This window comes from Symphalangus syndactylus, chromosome 13, assembly GCF_028878055.3.
Source record: "Symphalangus syndactylus isolate Jambi chromosome 13, NHGRI_mSymSyn1-v2.1_pri, whole genome shotgun sequence".
Lineage (NCBI taxonomy): Eukaryota > Metazoa > Chordata > Mammalia > Primates > Hylobatidae > Symphalangus > Symphalangus syndactylus.
This window is the reverse complement of record NC_072435.2, coordinates 100,708,700-100,727,033: the sequence shown is the minus strand read 5'-3', so window position 1 is coordinate 100,727,033 and position 18,334 is coordinate 100,708,700. Positions and strand designations below refer to the sequence as shown.

Below are 18,334 nucleotides of genomic sequence, written 5' to 3'. Positions count from 1 at the left end.
CTTCAAACCACATGGGCTCCTTTGTCCTGAGGAATCTTGATATTCCTGGTCTAAGATAGGCCCGCTCCCCTCACGCCAGTTTCTCCAGCTGGGCCAAGAAAGAACCATTAGAGTACACTGTCATTCCTGGTAGGAACATGGCTGCAAACTCACATATTAAAACTGTCCAGAATGAATAACTTTCCATTTGTATTTATAACTTAATTATAATAAATTATATGTAATATAATATTATTTCTTAAAATAATTTTAAATGAAGCAGCTTTTCACTGTTTTTGACAGAATGAAATTCTGGTTTTTTGTGCAAAATGTCATGTGTGCATATTTCATTAACAGACAAAGACTATTTGACTAATGTATTCAGAAACTCTGACTATATCTCTGAGCAATCTTTAGCTAAAATAGTCTTAGAACAGTGATGTGATAATATAACAACTGCAACCCTGGAGAGTTCCTTAAGAGGAACAGGCTAAAGCAAGGAATCCCACTGCCATAGGACTGAAGGGTTGTTTGTTTTGTTTTAATGCTTTAGCCTGAAAGCAAATGTCCAATCGCCCCGCAGAGTTTTCCCAGTCACCTGGGCTGGGGAAAAGGTTCTGGCATCACGAAACACATGAGCAGAACTGAGGCAATAACTGAGTTTCTTCATAATTTAGATTATATTGATTCAAATTCTTCCAAATGGCTTTGCTAACTTATCCTTGAAAAAGAACACAAATGTAGTATGTATAAATTTTCATTTAATATTGAATATCTTCCAGATTAATAAGCTGAAACAATTTTTTCAAGCATGTTTATTTAGTCTAGATTCAAAAAATGCCTGGATATGCACCTAATTAATAAGTAATATTAGTAACATTTAATTTATGCAACAATGTCAAGAAATAAGGTTGTTCACGTAAGTGGTCTACTCAAATGAGTACCTCTACTCTATATAAAGAAAAAAGGTATATTTTTTAAATTAACATAAAATAAGATTAACAAAAACATCTTGTTTTATGAAGAGCTTTATATCTTGATTTATGAAAACTTCATGAAGCACAAGTAAGACCAAAAGGAGACTAGTAAACATGAAAATTATAACGGTCAACTAGTCGCTGTATCTAATTTTGATCTTCCAAGCAAAGAGAAATGTACGCTATATAATTTCCATGACAGAAAAAGGGAAACATCTGTTCCTCAGAGAAGACGATTATTCCTAAATTTCAAATCTGAGAGAAATGTATCATGGGGACATTAAATATGAAACACTGAACAATGCTCTTGCGCCTTAAAAAGTATAGATTCCTTTCCACCATCCTACGTAGAATACAATGGACAGAATCCTTTCCTTAATGACTGAAGTTCGTTGAAATCACTATCAGTTATTATGGCTATATTGCCTGAGTCTCCAGGGCCTGACTATGAAAGAAGGCAGGATGCTATTTACTACAACTAAATAGCCCCTATGATTTTATAGTTCTTTAATCATCTGTCCCATCTCATTCAGTCAACATCTAGTCGTCAGCAGCTCTGCCTTCAGCAACATTTAGCTGTCCTCCTCTAATTTGTTCCTTCAAATCTAATAGTTTGAGCCATGAAAGAAAAACCAAACTTGTGAAAAGTGTATTTAAATTAAAAGCAGATGATCCTGAACAAGGTTTTAAAGGGTTACCAAGTGTGAAATGCATAAACTACATAAATTCTTTTTCAATTTCACACAAGATCTATATAGGCTTTACTTTTTTAAAAAGACTTATTGCTAGGTCTGTGTTATTTTCCAAAAGGACAAAGAAGCTAGATGTCTGACCAGATAAAATGGTGCATTACTGTCTATTACTAAAGACATTTATTGGTCTTTCCAAATTTAAACCACTCACTGACCTTCCTTCTCTTTCTTTTCTTGGTTTTCTTCAGCCGCAGTCTTGTCTGCTCTGAAGAAAATTCTTGCACTGCTCAGTGAGAAATACAGCAATTCAAATTCCTAAGTAAATTTAAAAATTTGAAATAAAAACCAAAAATACTTATTATGGCAAAATACCAAAAATATATGCATTTTTATGCCTCTTATTATTTTTAAAAGCTCTAGTGGAAATCATAAATACAGAAACTGAAACAAGTAACCCGCCCATTTTTAAGATCTGAGTCAAATGGCTTCCAAATAGCATTCATTTTAAAATATAATCTTTTTGCCACTATTCATCTCACTTGTGAAAATGGGGGTTTCTATATGGCCTCTGCTTTTCAGACATTAAGAAGTCATGGATATCAAATGGTAAGTCAAAGCAGATGTGACTCAGGCTCCTCTACCTGTAGATAGACATCCAGTCGCTTCTGAGTGAGATTCATGGTTTGTAAGAGTTTTTCATCTTGACTGGCCGACTGCACATTCTGTTGCTTAGCAACTGCTCTTATCTCCTTCAGGTATTTCTCTCTAACAGACTGGAACCAGTGAAGTGAGTCAAACTCCCGGTACTGATCCAAAAGCTTTAAAATGTAAGCCACACCTGCAGGCATCAGCAAAACTAAGGTTAAATTACAGTGAGTACAGAAGTCGTATTCTACTCCTTCACCAATAATTCCTAATACTAAGCATTCTGAGTAATAATTCCTAGCATTTTAAGTTTGTCCCCTTTCAAGTTACATTTTACAGCATAAACGAATGACAGGTTTAACAAAATGGCTTAATTCCTCCTTTAAAAACAATGTAGAGGCATAACTAAAGACAAGTCAATTAAGAAGAAAATAAATAACATGGCCATATAAATCACCTGAAGAAACGATATAGCTGTAAGGGTAAAGAATAAAAATTTCCATGACTTGTACCTATAATCCCAATACTTTAGGAGGCTGAGGCTAGAGGACCTCTTGAGCCCAGGAGTTCAAGACCAACCTGGGCAACATAGTGAGACTCCTGTCTCTAAAAAAAACAAAAATTTTTTTAATTAGCCAGATGTGGCGATGCATGCCTGTAGTCCCAGCTACTCAGGAGGCTGAGGTGGGAGGATCACTTGGGTCCAGGAGGTCGAGGCTGCAGTGAACCATGATTGCACCACTGCACTCCAGCCTGGCTGACAGAGCAAGACCCTGCCTCAAAAAGAAAGGAAAAAAACACTTCGACTGCTAAAAAGATGGCAACTGAGGAAGCTACAAGGAAACCAGAGAAACTAAATATAAGACGTTAAAACTGTACAACCCCAACAAAAACAAAGCCTAAATATTAGGCCAAAGTAGACAAGTGATTAGCAATACTAAGAAGGCATTAAATAAGTTATAAACTATAGAAAACAAGTATTGTCAATCATGTATTCCAGCTAAAAACATAGTAAACAACACTCATGAAAAACAAATCTATAGGCTGGGCATGGTGGCTCACGCCTGTAATCCCAGCACTTTAGGAGGCCGAGGCGGGTGGATCACGAGGTCAGGAGATCGAGACTATCCTGGCTAACACAGTGAAACCCCGTCTCTACTAAAAATGCAAAAAAAAACAGCCGGGTGTGGTGGCAGGTGCCTGTAGTCCCAGCTACTCGGGAGGCTGAGGCAGGAGAATGGTGTGAACCTGGGAGGCGGAGCTTGCAGTGATCGTGCCACTGCACTCCAGCCTGGGCGACAGAGCAAGACTCTGTCTCAAAAAAAAACAAAAAAAGAAAAATCTATAAAGAACATATAGACCTATTCTCAAGCAAATGTTTCTAAGAATCCATTACAAGGTCAATATAAAATTAATGGAAAAACAATTCCATTAAGCTTACCCATGGCAAAGCCATCATCAGTAAAGGCAGCTCCAATTTTATTTTTTTTATTCAATTTTTCCTTGCAACTAATGGAATGCTCTACGAAGTTGAGGGTCTAAAAAGATGTAACAAGATGTTAGAAAAACAATTTTACTAAGAAACTCTTCAGAATTCCTAAAACAGACATTTTAAAAATTATAAATAGAATCACTATAAATAGAATAGAATCTAGGTTCCTGTCCTTTTCATCTGAAACATTTGCCTTGGGTACCCTCTTGGTGAGGATACAATCTATACAAGTGTATCTTCATGGCTCTCCTTTCCAAGTCCTTTAAATATGGGCACTCCCTCAATCACTACTTAGCCCAAGAACAGTGCCTTCTATATCTCATTATAAAATATTATGCACATTTTACAGAGAAGGACACTGAGGCTTGGGAGATTTATTATCTCACCCAAAGTCATATATTAAGTGAATGCTGGAGTTAGCAAAGTAGGCCTGCTTTACTTCAAAGCACAAGTACGCTTAAAAACATATGCAAGACAGTCCTTACTCACACCTACCTAATTCATTCGAAAATACTATTTCTTTTCATGTTCTTAAGTGTGAAATCCTCAAAACAGTATGTCTCTTGAAAATTCAGCTCTTCCAAAATGCCTTATCTAATCATATCTTTTATTCAACAAACATTTACTGAAGCTTACAATATACCAGGCATTATTAAGTACTTATGATTAAACAAATGTTTACTATGTAGAGTTCACAGTCTAGAGCAACACTGTTGGCAGGGACAGAAATGTGTATCTGCACCATCCAGTACATACAGTAAGCCACTAATCACAAGCGGCCACTGAGCACTTGAAATGAGGCTAGTGTGACTGACAAGCTGAATTTTTAATTTTTAAAAAGGTATTTTTATTTTTTTCGCCCTGCCTTATGATTTTAATTTTATGAAACTTTAATTAAGTAGCCACATGTGACTATACATGGATAGCACAGCTCTAGAAGAGTAAATGCAGAAGTGTTTAAAAACTAATTACGATATACAGTGTGCTAAGTACTATAATAGCCTACGATGGAAACAAAACCAAGTTTCATTTTTTTGACTGTGAAACTTATTCAGCAATTAATCACCTGTTTGTGAATTTTTTATCAATCATTAATTCAATCTTTTTAAGAAATCTCATTTATGCTTGTCTTTTTTCTGGAACTATACTACAAACTCAAGTACAAGAAGAGTATTCTATACTTCTTTGTAGTGCTCTTAATCCACTTTGTTTTCTCCATCACTAAGTGAATTCTGACAACTGCCTAGTAAAAGTCCAGACTTTTTCCTAAGCTTACCAATGGGTTCACTGCTGTCTACAATGGTTTGAGTACACTGTCCTTCAAATTAAAAAAATATAGTGAGAACTCACCCCAAGTTAACTATAGTATTACCAAATAAGACACTCTCCCTCCAGTTTGACACTATCTTAAGATGAAAAGATTCTTACCAGATGAATATGAACATTTTTTGCTATATCATAGTTAAAATACAATTATGATAGAAAATTAATAAATGTATAAAAGAAACAAAATTCATGGAAAAAAGCTGTTTATAGGCTATTAGCTACTTTCAATAGGTAATAATGGTTTTGATATGTAAGAAGATGTGTTAACAACTTGGGCAGCAATATGAAAAGTCACTATTCTTGATCAAATTAAATATAACAAAGAGCTTCATCTGCTGGGTGATATTTAGATTTTAAAGCTGTCTACTTACAATTTTTTTTAAACCTTATAGGAACCTTTAGGCAAAAACAACTCTTATTACTAATATATACCTCTCAAAAACTCTTAACTCCATTTTCCCTAATGGAACAGCTGTTTTTATAATGCAATTTTTGATAACTTGAACTATTTTTAGATAGCAACTATAGAGTTAGAGCAAGAACACATTATATACTCTAAGAAGCATTAAAAATTTAGTCTAGATGTTAGTATTTACTACTGAATAGAAAGAAGTTATCTTGAAACAATGTTTTAAGAAATGTGTTAGAAAAAACTGTAACAGCTAAAGTTATTCTACATTAAGCACTTAAAATGGTTATATATTAATAATTCTGCCCAAAGATTCTATGGCATATACTCATATAACTTAAAAAACACTCAAATTTCTCCAGTAATTATTTAAAAAAATAAGAATCTATCTTAGGCCATACATGGTGGCTCATGCCTGTAATCTCAGCACTTTGGGAGGCCGAGGCAAGAGGACTGCTTGAGCCCAGGAGTTCAAGACCAGCTTAAGCAACACAGTGAGACCCCATATCTTAAAAAAGAAAAAAAATTACAAAAATTAGGCATGGTGGTGCACACCTGTAGTCCCAGCTACTAGGGAGGCTGAGGCAGGAGGCTGGCTTGAGCCCAGGAGGTCAAGCCTGAGTAAGCCATGATCACACCACTGCACTCCAGCCTGGGTGACAGGGCAAGACCCCATCTCGGGAGAAAAACAAAAATCTAACATTAAGTAAGTGTCCTTCAGCATAGCTAACAAGTAAAAATTCTATGTCACATTCACTGAGATCACATTTAGTTTTATATGCAACCAGGAAATTAATAGTGTAGTCTGTGTGCATTTCGTGTTACAAAGAAACTAGATCTATTCGTTCATACTCTTTTTAAAAAAAATTCATTTTAGGTTCTGGAAATACTCACCAGAGGGGGAACAATTATATAGAAATTTCGGAGATGTATATTCTTTGGCCTTCGAAATTCTGGAGCAAAAACATCTACAAGCATTTTGAAATATTCTGTGCCTTCGGCAGAATTTCGTGTGTGATCACTGAGGACTGAATCCAAATGCCTAAAAAGCAAAAAATTATTTGGTTCCTTTCACAAAAGAAGAATGGCTTTGAAAAAAATCCATCTCTCAATAGTTTAGATAAGAACACTCAAAAAACAGGAAACACTATAAGACACTTCTAAGAAAATTTTCTTGGAGTTCAGAATAAACTCATTTTCTTAAGGACAGAAAACTGATCAATATTAGTAAATTTAGTCCCAAAAATAGACTATTAGAACATCTTGGGACTTAAAATAATAGTTCTGTATTTCTTCTTCCCAGTGAGGCCTGTAGAACTCCTCTTCATTGTAAGTAATTTCCTCTTCCCCTTAAATCTCTAACGTTTCTCCTACATCCCCTTACCTCAACTTAAACCTGGTTCTTTTTTCAAGAACTCAGTTTCCCTCTCAACCTTCAAAAACATCAGCTGCTTTTTCTCCTGCATCCCTCATGTACAGCTACTACCACTTTCAATTATTATTCCTCCACCACTGTAAGGAAGAAATCTTTTTGTGACTCACATAATCCAACTATATCTAACTACCCAAATACTCAACTACTTCTTCCTAACAGCAGACACCTACTAACCTTTTAACCACTGTCCTACAATTACGCAGGATTAGGATGCCTGCTCCAGTTCTCCACTGTCTATGCAAATAATCTATTCATTATCGTGACCCTACATTTCCTTGACTTCAATCAACCACTCCCTTGCACCAATCTGGATCTTGCAACTAGCAGTCAGCTACCCTAGAGATCTTATAAGACAATATCCTACTCTGTGATTTCCTCACACTGCTTCAAAATATTTTTTAAATGGTCAACAGTTTTGGAGTGAGTGGCATCATTTAACATAAGGTAAAGGTCTGATCCTTTCCTTTGAGACACACACCACACACTATCTAAACCATTTTCAGGCACATGACTTCAAATGGCTTAACTTTGTAAATGCTTATGTAATCTGGCAAAGAACTAAACTATCTAACAGACTATTCCGGAGCAAAGCTTCTGTGCTGGGGCCTTACTCTCACAGAAATGCATGCGTTTTCCCATATACTTTTTTATTTTTTAAAATTTCAAGCCTATCAAAAAGTTAAAATATAGTATAATGAACACCTGTATACCCTTCAACTAGATTCACCACTTGTTAACATTTTGACACAACTGTTTTCTCTATTTTTCTGAAACGCTTGAAAGTTGTGGACCTTTTATCACTTAGCCCATTAATGCTTTAGCATGAATCTATTAAAAATGAAAACATTTTTCTACAAAGCCACAAAACACTGTTATACCCAAGAATAAAATACAGTATTAACTAATATACAATCCATGTTCAAATCTCCCCCAAATATTCCTCAAATGTCCTTTACAGCTGTTTCTTTCCTTATCTAGGATATGATTAAGTATCACCCACTACATGTGATTATCAGGTCTCTTTATTGTCCTAATCTAGAACGATCTCCTTGTATTTTTTGTCCAGGCCAAGTGTTTCATAAAATGCTCACATTCTAAATTTTTCAGGACATTTCCTCCTAATAAATTCAGGATAAACATTTCTGGCAAGAATACAAACTAGGTACTTGCCATTACATTGCATCAAGAGGCCACATAATATCTGTCTGCCCCATTACTGGTGATGCTAAGTTTGATCACTTGGCCAAGGTGGAATATATTTCTCCACTGTAAAGACAGTTTTCTCCTTTGTAATTAATAAGCAATTTTATGGGATGAATTACTGAATGAATCCTCTGTTCTCTAAAAACTTTTCACCTAATGTTTTAGAAACCACTGGGGATTCTTGCTTGATTTCAAGTATTACAGTGATGGTTACAATTTCCCCCCTAAATTTAACAAGCATTCTTCCATAAAGAAATGACTTTCATTCTCTTATCATTATGATCTTCTTATGATAACCCTTCTTATCATTATGACTCATTGATTTCTTTTTTATTCAACAGATTTTTATCTATCATTATTCTTTCTGATCAAATTGTCTCCCCTTTGCCCAAGGGTGCCCCTTCATGCCTGATTCAATAACCTGCTATAAGTGTGAATAAAACATACAGTTTTCTAAACGTATTCTTAGCAATTCTGCATGCCTCTCGTTTTATGTTACAAAATCACAACTGACTCAAGTCCTGCACTGTTCAATAAGATAGACATTAGCTATTTAAATTTAAATTAAGATAAAATTTACACTTCAATTCCCCAGTCGCATTTGCCATATTTTAAGTGTTTACCGGCCATATATGGTAGTGGCTACAGTGCTGCTATAGATTACATACAAGAAAGGACTGGCATTCTAGAACACTGTTGGTGAAGATAAATATTTTAAAAAGTAAAAAGAAAATAGGTGAAATGAATTTTATGATTGAGGTATTTGGCATTCCTCCTTTTATACAAAATCTTCAAGGTTAGTTATGTACTTTATACTTGAGCACATCTGAATGCGGACCAGCCAAATTTTAGGTGCTCAAGAGCCATGTGTGGCTAGCGGCTGAAATATTGGACAGCATGTTCTAGAAGCTGGAAAGGTCTTAGAATACTGAAGTCTTAAAAATTGTACTTCATAAACTGAGACCATAATTTTGTATAATAAAAACAGTGGCATATAAATTACATATTACCCTCTAGTCTTCTCTTCAGAATGTTTTTTATAAACACACTTTTTTTATATCTCCAAATTTAGATTACCTTGCTGCTTTTAATGTTTCTTCTGCAAGACCTTCTTCTTTCACTAGTTCTTCAAAATTTACAATATCTTCAAGATCAGGAACAAATCTACATAAGAATTTGGGAAGGCATTTATTAAGTCAAGTAAAATATGTGCAATTGACACAGATATGAAAGTGGTACTGCAGGACTCTAAAATTTTCAACTATGTATTTGGAAACAACTGTGCATTTCAGTAATATTATTCATATCACCACTTTAGTTCCAAATTGAATTTTAGATATGAATATTTTAATCCTTAAAATCATGTAATCTTTACATGCATTCGTAAACCATATTGATAAATTAACTATAATCTTAAGAGAAATATTTTCAGAAGTCTGCTGCAGTCTTAAAATTTGAGAAAAATCTAGTAGAATTAATAGTTTTCTTCCATATTTTATCTCAAAATGTATCAAGAACAAACACCTTATCTACAATATCACTTGTAACATATATTTAACGGACATAATTTTTTAAATGGCATAAACGAGGCAAAAATGACATTTGCATCCATACCTAATGGCATTGCTGCTACAATGAAGACCACCAGATCTTATCATTCGCACATAGCCCATAGCATTACCTTAAAAACCACACAAAAAAATCAGATATTTATATAAATACCTCTAAATTCTAATAGGAATACAGTTATATACAGTAGTAAATTACAAGTTTTCCACTCCTAAGAACAAAAATATTTTGCTATATTTTACTTCAGTTCTTGCTCCATAAAAAGTAAAACTGTTATATATTTCTACACTTAAAATATAAACATACACACATATACAACTATATTAAATATTTAAAAATAAGTTATTTTCATTTGATAAACTAAAATCATTAAATGCTGACTACATTAAAATGGTCAAACTGAAAATTATAGTATCAATAATTTCTCCTCTCACGTTGAGATTCAATCTCCCTCCCACACACAATTGGAAGTGATATCAAGAAATCTTTATTTGATGCCTCCCAAATTTATATCTCTGGCCTGGACTCCTCCTCTGAACTCTAGGTTTTTTTATCCAATGCCTACACTTTTATGTCTAATAAGAATTTTATATGTAATATGTCCAACTCAAGCTCAGGATCTTTATCCCCAATTTTGCCTATCTCAGAAACTGGCAATTCTGTCCTTTCAGTTGCTCAAGCCAAATGTCTTAAGTCATCCCTGGCTCCTTTCTCTCACATTTTATAATCAAAATGACCGGGCAAATTATGTTGACTTTGCCTTGAAAATGTAGCCAGAATCCACCCACTTTTCATTCACCCCTTCACAGATATCCTCCTATCCAATCCACCACCAGCTCTTGGCTGGAGCACTGCAATATGCAATGGCCTCCTGATTTCCCTGCTTTCACCTTTAGCATCCTTCCACACTCCCCAGTGTTGTATATAATATCTACAGAGCCGCTAGTGAATTTTTAAAAAGTAAGTTGGAGCATATAGTGCTTTTTCTTTTTTTTTGAGGCAGAGTCTCACTCTGTCACCCAGGATGGAGTACAGTGGTGTGATCTCAGCTCACTGCAACCTCCGCCTCCGCGGTTCAATTGATTCTCCTGCCTCAGCCTCCCAAGTAGCTGGGATCACAGGTGTCCGTCACCATGCCCAGCTAATTTTTGTATTTTTAGTAGAGATGGGGTTTCACCATGTTGGCCAGGCTGGTCTCAAATTCCTGACTTGAGGTGATCCACCCACCTTGGCCTCCCAAAGTGCTGGGATTACAGGTGTGAGCCACCATGCCCGGCCCCATATCATGCTTTTTCTGAAAATGCTGTAATGGCTTTCCACCTCAGAATAAAATCCAATTTCTTTATTTGGTCAAAACAGCCCTGCATGATCTTGCCCCTTGCTACTGTTCAGATAGCATGCCCTGCCACTTAGATCTTTGCTTACTCCATTCCAGCCCCTATTTCTCAAAAATGTGAAACGAATCAGGGCTTTTGCACTTACTGTTGCCTCTGTCTGGTAGACTCTTCCCCAGATGCACGTGGCTTACTCCCCAACCTTATTTAGGTCCCTGCTCAAATGTTACCTCCTGCTTTCCCTGAACATCACTGACTAGCACTGCCCAGCCCCCTTTCATCTCCTTACCCAGTACTTAGCACTGACATACTATATATTTTTCTGTCTGCATCTTCCCCAACCTAGAGTTCAAGATCCATGAGTGCAGCCTTTGTCTTCTTCACTGCTCCATCCCTAGAGCCAACACGTCCTGGCAAATAGTAGGAATTCAACTTATAATTGAACTTTATTGAAATTACTTGAAAGAAAGAACAGACGAGAATGTAAAAAGGAATTAACATTTCATAATCATGAGTAACATACATTTTACATACATTATCTGATGTTTTTAACAACCCTACACAGCAGTTAACATTGAATCTATTTTAAGGCCTGTCCCAATATGAGAGATGACATTAAAAATTTTTTAATGTGCATCTTTAAAAAGTCAAATGTCTAGTTTGTTTTCCTCCAAACCATCAGACCAAAGCCTGATGAAGCAAAACAGGAGAGCCTAGTATAGAGTGGCAATTAAGAGTAAAAGCTCTGAAGCCAGGCCACCTGAATTCAAATCTGGTCTCCCACATGTTAGCTAAAAGACCTACAAATTATGTTATGTTACCTCTCTGTATCTCAGTCTTCTCATCTGGTAAATTAAGCTCAATAAGGACAGAGACTTTGTTTACTGTCATAAATATCATCAGCACCTAGAAACATTTGTTGTACTGAATGAATACCTGTGCAGTGAATGAAGGGAAGTAATATTTCATAAATGTTGTGGTAAGATTCACATGAGTTAAAACATATAAAGCACTAAGAATAGCCATGGCACAATAAATGCTCAATAAATGTTAATTATTATTATTTCAGCAGGCAAGTTATTAGTCAAAAAGGCTTTCCATTTTACACCTTTTCTCAAGATATTTATCAGACTCAAAAGCACATTACAGTGTTTTATAAGCAGAGGTAAAGAATTTGTATTGGCCGGGCGCAGTGGCTCACGCCTGTAATCCCAGCACTTTGGGACACAGAGGCGGATGGATCACGAGGTCAGGAGATCGAGACCACCCTGGCCAGCATGGTGAAACCCCATCTCTACTAAAAATACAAAACTTGGCCGGACGTGGTGGCATGCACCTGAAGTCCCATATACTAAGGAGGCTGAGGCAGGAGAATCGCTTGAACCCAGAAGGCAGAGATTGCACTGAGCTGAGAACGTGCCACGGCACTCTAGCCTGGGTGACAGAGCAAGACTCGCTCTCAAAAAAAAAAAAAAAAAAAAGAATGTACATTTTCTAAGAAGAGAATAAAGAGTAAAACGATGGATTAAAATGTAAAGAATAATATTCCCCAACTGTGGACTGCAACTTGGTGGTAATGAAGGTGACATTAGATGGCACACCAAAGAACACTTAGTGATTATGTATTTAGGGCAAAAATGACTACCATTTTAAGGACTATGATTTAACAACTGTTATTTCTAAGGAAAAATTATACTTTCAAAAAATATAAAAACATGAAACAAATAATAGTGAAGGCAGTATTAACAGGATGCAAAAATTCTGGGTGTGTGAATAAATAAAACTTAAGTAACACTGCTCTAGAAGGACAGCTCTTAATCTGAGGTCCATAGACCCAAGCTTTAAGCACATGGACTCTAGCATATCATATACAAAATTGTGCACGTATGTCATATAGGCATTAGTTCTGGAAGAATCATCCTGGAGTTTTCCTCACATTCTCAAAAAAGGTTAAGAACTATTGCTCCGGAAGTTTGCCGCCTAATATTAAATGTCCTCTTGAAGAAAACTTATTTGTACTTATTTGGCAATACTTCATATTAAATGGCTTATAATAAAACATTTACAAAGGTAAAATTCTCCAAGTTCTTGTACTAAAACATAATAGAAATGTCTAATATGCAAATCAATTAACTGATAAAACTTTACTCCAGAATGAAATGCTTATATTACCCACTAGTAAACCTAAAGTCTCCTGAAAGCAAAGAGGTTGGTATTCCCAGCACCTAACAGAAAATGTGGCATAACAGATGCTTAGTAAATGCTTGATAAATGAATAAATCAATCTCACAAGGCAGAATTTTCCCAAAAGATAGTCAATAAGATTTTACTGTTTGGTGTTAATATAAACTGTCAAGAATATAAAACCCATTTGGACTTATAGCTAAATAACCCTGGTTTAAGTCCCAGAAACACGACTTACTTCTTTCTCTAAATTTCTCTTTTTTCATCTTTAAAACGATTACATGCCTATCTCACAGGGTTATTGTGAACATATAATGTATGTGAAAAGCTCAAATAAGTATAAAGTTTTGTTAAGCTATGATTATTATGAAATGTAGTTCTTACTTTAAAATATAAGTACTACATATCAGAAGACAAGTTCCACTCGTAAGGGCAGAAGGACAATACATTATATGCACAAGTAAAATGGTGTAACATAGAACTTAATAACTTTTCATGTAAATATTTTATACCTTCACATTTAGACTGGAACTTGTGGGAGCCTTTTAGAAGCCCAAAACAGTGCCTTGAACAGAGCAGGCTTTCGGTAAGTACTTACCAGTTTACAATTATTAATATGACCTTTGAGATTTAGTTATTAAATAACTTTTATTATAATTGAAGAGGTTTTATTTAAATGATTGGCCTATAGTCTATCAATTATTTCTGCAGCAACACTCTAATCATACTTACAAATTTTGGGGGTAAAAAAATTACATGAGTGGAGTAAAGCTGAGCTCAGGCTTTCACATGAGTTGCTTACTAGTGTGAAATAGTTAATATATGAGATAGACTGTAGGGATCTGTACTTGATTTCCCAACACTTTTATCATAACTTACCAATCTGGCTGATGAGTTGCCTGAATTGATCAAGGTAGCTCTGTCCCTCAGGTGTTATTCCAAGTTTTCTGATGCCTCGATTGAATTTTTCTGCTCTATCAAAAGGATACTAGACACAAAATTTTAAGGCTACTTTTAATAAAGATTTCTAAAGCACAAAATGCCTCCCAAATAAACCATGCCAATACTACTCTCCTTTTAATTTTGTATTTCATTGTGCTTAAAAATTAATTAAGATTAATAAAAAATTCATACACTACCAATGTTCAAGGTCAATATAATTTTTTTTCTTTTTGACATTAGCTAAAACGACTAATAATCAATGCCACTAACCTAATGTCCCTACCACAATTATTAGTCTCCTAACCTCCAACAACTCTAACAGAAAAAAGAAACCAGTTCCTCCCAGAAATACTTGTTCACAGATGTGTCACGAAGCTTCTGTGGGCTGAATAGGTATTAGGGACTCAGAAACATACTCCTTCTCAATGAACACATGTCAGCTGGGTTAAAATTTCTAGTAACCATCACCAATAAAAAAACTACTTTTTGGTCTTGGTTGATTAGGAGATTTAGGAAATTATTCATTTTGTAATAATAAGAAAGCAATTCTTACATAATAGCATGAATATTTATCTCTAAATACTAGGAATTTCTGCTCCAATAAAAATGAGTTGGGCTGGGCACAGTGGCTCATGCCTGTAATCCCAGCACTTTGGGAGGCCGAGGCAGACGGATCACTAAGTCAGGAGTCCAAGACCAGCCTGACCAACATGGTGAAACCCCGTCTCTACTAAAAATACAAAAATTAGCTGGGTGTGGTGGTGTGCACCAGCTACTCGGGGGGCTGAGGCAGGAGAATCGCTTGAACCCAGGAGGCAGAGGCTGCAGTGAGCCGAGACTGTGCCACTGCACTCCAGCCTGGGAGAGACAGCGAGACTCAGTCTCAAAAAAAAAAAATGAGTTAATACAATCCTCTACTGATAAATGTAATCTGTAATTTTATTAGATTATCCTATGAGAAAATAATATTTTGCTACTCTGGCACTGAAGAGAACTACCAACCACTATACAAGAAAGCTGGAAATAGGTGTATCTTAAGAAAAGTAGTTAAAATAGTTCTGTATATGGCAAATCAAATATAGGAACCATCTAAGCCCGTTGGTTCTCCATCCACATGGCTACATGCGCCTGCTGCCACTTAACAATTCAACAGACTCTTCACTTCACTATGGGAAAACTCAGTCTGGAGGGTGAAAGGACAACAGCGTTCTTTTTTTTTTTTTTGAGAGTCTTGCTCTGTCACCCAGGCTGGAGAGCAGTGGCAAGATCTCGGCTCACTGCAACCTCCACCTCCTAGGTTCAAGTGATTCTTGTGCCTCAGTGATATAGCTTGGCTTTGTCCCCACCCAAATCTCATCTTGAATTGTAGTTCCCATAATCCCCACATGTCCTGGGAGGGACCAGGTGGAGATAACTGAATCATGGGGGCAGTTTCCCCTACCCTGTTCTCATGATAGTGAGTTAGTTCTCACAAGATCTGACGGTTATAAAGGACTTCCTGTTTCACCGGGCACTCATTCTCTCCTGTCACCCTGTGAAGAGGTACCTTCCACCATGATTGTAAGTTTCCTGAGGCCTCCCCAGCCATGCAGAACTGTGAGTCAATTAAACCTCTTTCCTTTATAAATTACCAGTCACAGGTATTTCTTCATAGCAGCATGAGAATAGACTAATACACTCAGCCTCCGGAGCATCTGAGACTTCAGGCATGTGCCACCATGCCCGGCTAATTTTGGTATTATTAGTAGAGATGAGGTTTCGCCATGTTGCCCACGCTGGTCTCAAATGCCCTGCCTCAAGTAATCTACCCATCTTGGCCTCTCAAAGTGCTGGATTACAGGCATGAGCCACTGCACCCGGCTAACAGCAGCATTCGTATAAATTATCAGTGGGAATATCAATAGTGAAGTGTTTTTGGAGTGCTAGGCTATATGTACCAGAATTTTAAATGTTCACATTTCCTCGTCCTAGAAATTTCTCCTTAAGGAAATTTTCAGAAAGTCTGAGATTTACAGAGATAGATGTGTAAAGATGTTACTGTAGCACTGCTTGTAAGAATGAAAAATTAGAAAAACCTAAATAATGGTCAACAGAAGAAGGTTAAATAAGTTATGATATACATGGATGTATCCCTATCAACTTGAAGCAGATCTGTATGTACTGACATGTGATGAGCACAGTGCAAAATGCTATGTATAATATTACTCCATTTTTACTATATTGCTTTTAAAAGCAATATATGTGTGTAAATATACATGTTTATATATGAAGATATCTGAAAGCGATCACACTACATTGTTAGCAACTGCCTCCAGAAAATGGAATGGAAAGAAAAATGAAGGTGGATATTCAGTTTATTCACTCTATATTGCTTAAATGTTTCCAAATAAGCATGTCCTACTTTTATATTATTTTAAAATAAAGAAAAGTATCACCTGGCTACATTTATGATTTAATTTTTTCCTTATCTTAAGCCTACAGATAATGCAGAGTAAGAAATTATAGGGAAAATAAAACCCCAATAGAGATCTAAATAATGAATTTTAGCATACACATTTGCCATATACTCAACAGCTGAATCAAATACCTTAAAAAGAATAGGTAGCCTACCTTATGATCATTTTGGTCCTTAATTTCCCTGAAAAATCGAATATCTTTAATCAATCTGGATTTGATGTGTTCATCATACATAAATTGGCTAAATATATAGAACTTCTTTTTCAAAAACTGGTAGGTGAAATTAACCTATAAAATTAAAATTCAAAAAGTTGAAAAAAGTTAATATAAAAATTAATTCAAATCAATTTTACTGTATAACAGTTATCTGTACTACCTATAAAGTACTATTTATAAAGTCTATTTCATATCAGACCTGAAAATATTTAAATAACATTTTTTATTGCTCAAGTTCACAAAACTTTCTATAAGCTCCTCTTACATATTTTTACTAAAAAAGAAAAAAGTGGAAAATATTCTCATGATAGGACTAAGGGCTGTAGTGAGAATCACAAAACCAGACTCAAGACTAGTTTTTAAGCCATGGTCCAGTGAGAAGTTTCCATGTTCCTCCATCAATAAGATTACTTATTGCTAATCTACAGGTCTAGAATGATACTAAAGTAAGAAACATGGTGTTCTCTGAACCTTCCTGAAGATACCACACATTCAATGATCTATTCATAAATATTTCTGATCACCTCTTACACACAAGGCAACATGCCTTCTCCCATGCTAGACATGGTCCCTGTCTTCACGAAGTTTATATTCTAGAACAGGTGACAAACATTTTAAACAAGTATTGTTAAATAAATTATTAAATCTCTACTGCAATAATTTCTCAAAATGTTAAGTACGTGTGTGCTTTGACAATAACAAAAAGCCCTGACCTTGACTTAGAAAATCCTAAGAAAGTGAGGCATGAGCTGAGATTAAAGTCAAAATAGCACAGTAAAATTAATTCTAATCTACAGATGGAAATAGCATAAGATTAATTCCAACCTACAAATGAAAACCCTAAATTCATTTCCAACCCCACCAACTCTCAAGTATTACTAATGATTTTGACAAATTTGTGCCCTTTTACTCAGTATTCATTTACCCAATTATGGAAACAAATGATTTTCGGGAACTTATCTTGTAGCTTAAACACTGTACTCTCCTTGTTTTTTTCTGTTTCTTTGCATTTTTTTAAAAATCTCTTTAACAGTCTTTTGTTTGTAATCCTTTCCACTCTTAACAGTGGGTAACTATTCTGCCATCCTCTGATTTCTATCCTTCTATGCTCATTTCATCAACAGACATCAGTTATCTACATTCATTAGTGTAATTAACTGATGAACGTCTATATCCCTGTGATTACTGTGAAAGCAGGAAATGTGTTTTTCTCACACTAGTGCCCAGCACAGTCCCTGACATATAAAATACATTCATGTCTGTTACATGAATATTTGATAGACGACAGAAGTCAAGGAAGAGCTTACTCTCAAAAGTTCAGTTTTATTTATCCTCAAAGGTACAAACATGATCATTAGATGGATGACTCTTCATTTGGAATTTAAAATTGTATGTTTCATTTCTATATTGATAACCCCACTATAATGGAGCTCCAATCATATCACTCATTGGCTCAAATCTTCAATGCCTTCCC

General features: G+C 35.6%; 1 protein-coding gene across 4 annotated transcripts in view; it reads right to left on the bottom strand.

Moving 5' to 3' along the window:
* WASHC4 (WASH complex subunit 4) overlaps positions 1-18,334 on the bottom strand; it is a 60,772-nt gene that overhangs the window by 2,525 nt on the left and 39,913 nt on the right. For 3 of the 4 annotated variants that reach the window (XM_055239482.2, XM_055239481.2, XM_055239484.2), the window contains 8 exons: positions 16,798-16,932; positions 14,125-14,233; positions 9,773-9,839; positions 9,236-9,322; positions 6,415-6,562; positions 3,735-3,831; positions 2,290-2,486; positions 1,864-1,963 (listed from right to left, as the gene is read on the bottom strand). In XM_055239482.2, the coding sequence (XP_055095457.1) occupies positions 1,864-1,963; positions 2,290-2,486; positions 3,735-3,831; positions 6,415-6,562; positions 9,236-9,322; positions 9,773-9,839; positions 14,125-14,233; positions 16,798-16,932 (940 nt within the window). Of the gene's footprint in view, positions 1-1,863; positions 1,964-2,289; positions 2,487-3,734; positions 3,832-6,414; positions 6,563-9,235; positions 9,323-9,772; positions 9,840-11,488; positions 11,998-14,124; positions 14,234-16,797; positions 16,933-18,334 lie in introns of those variants that run through there. The other variant, XM_063615207.1, reaches the window with a different exon arrangement.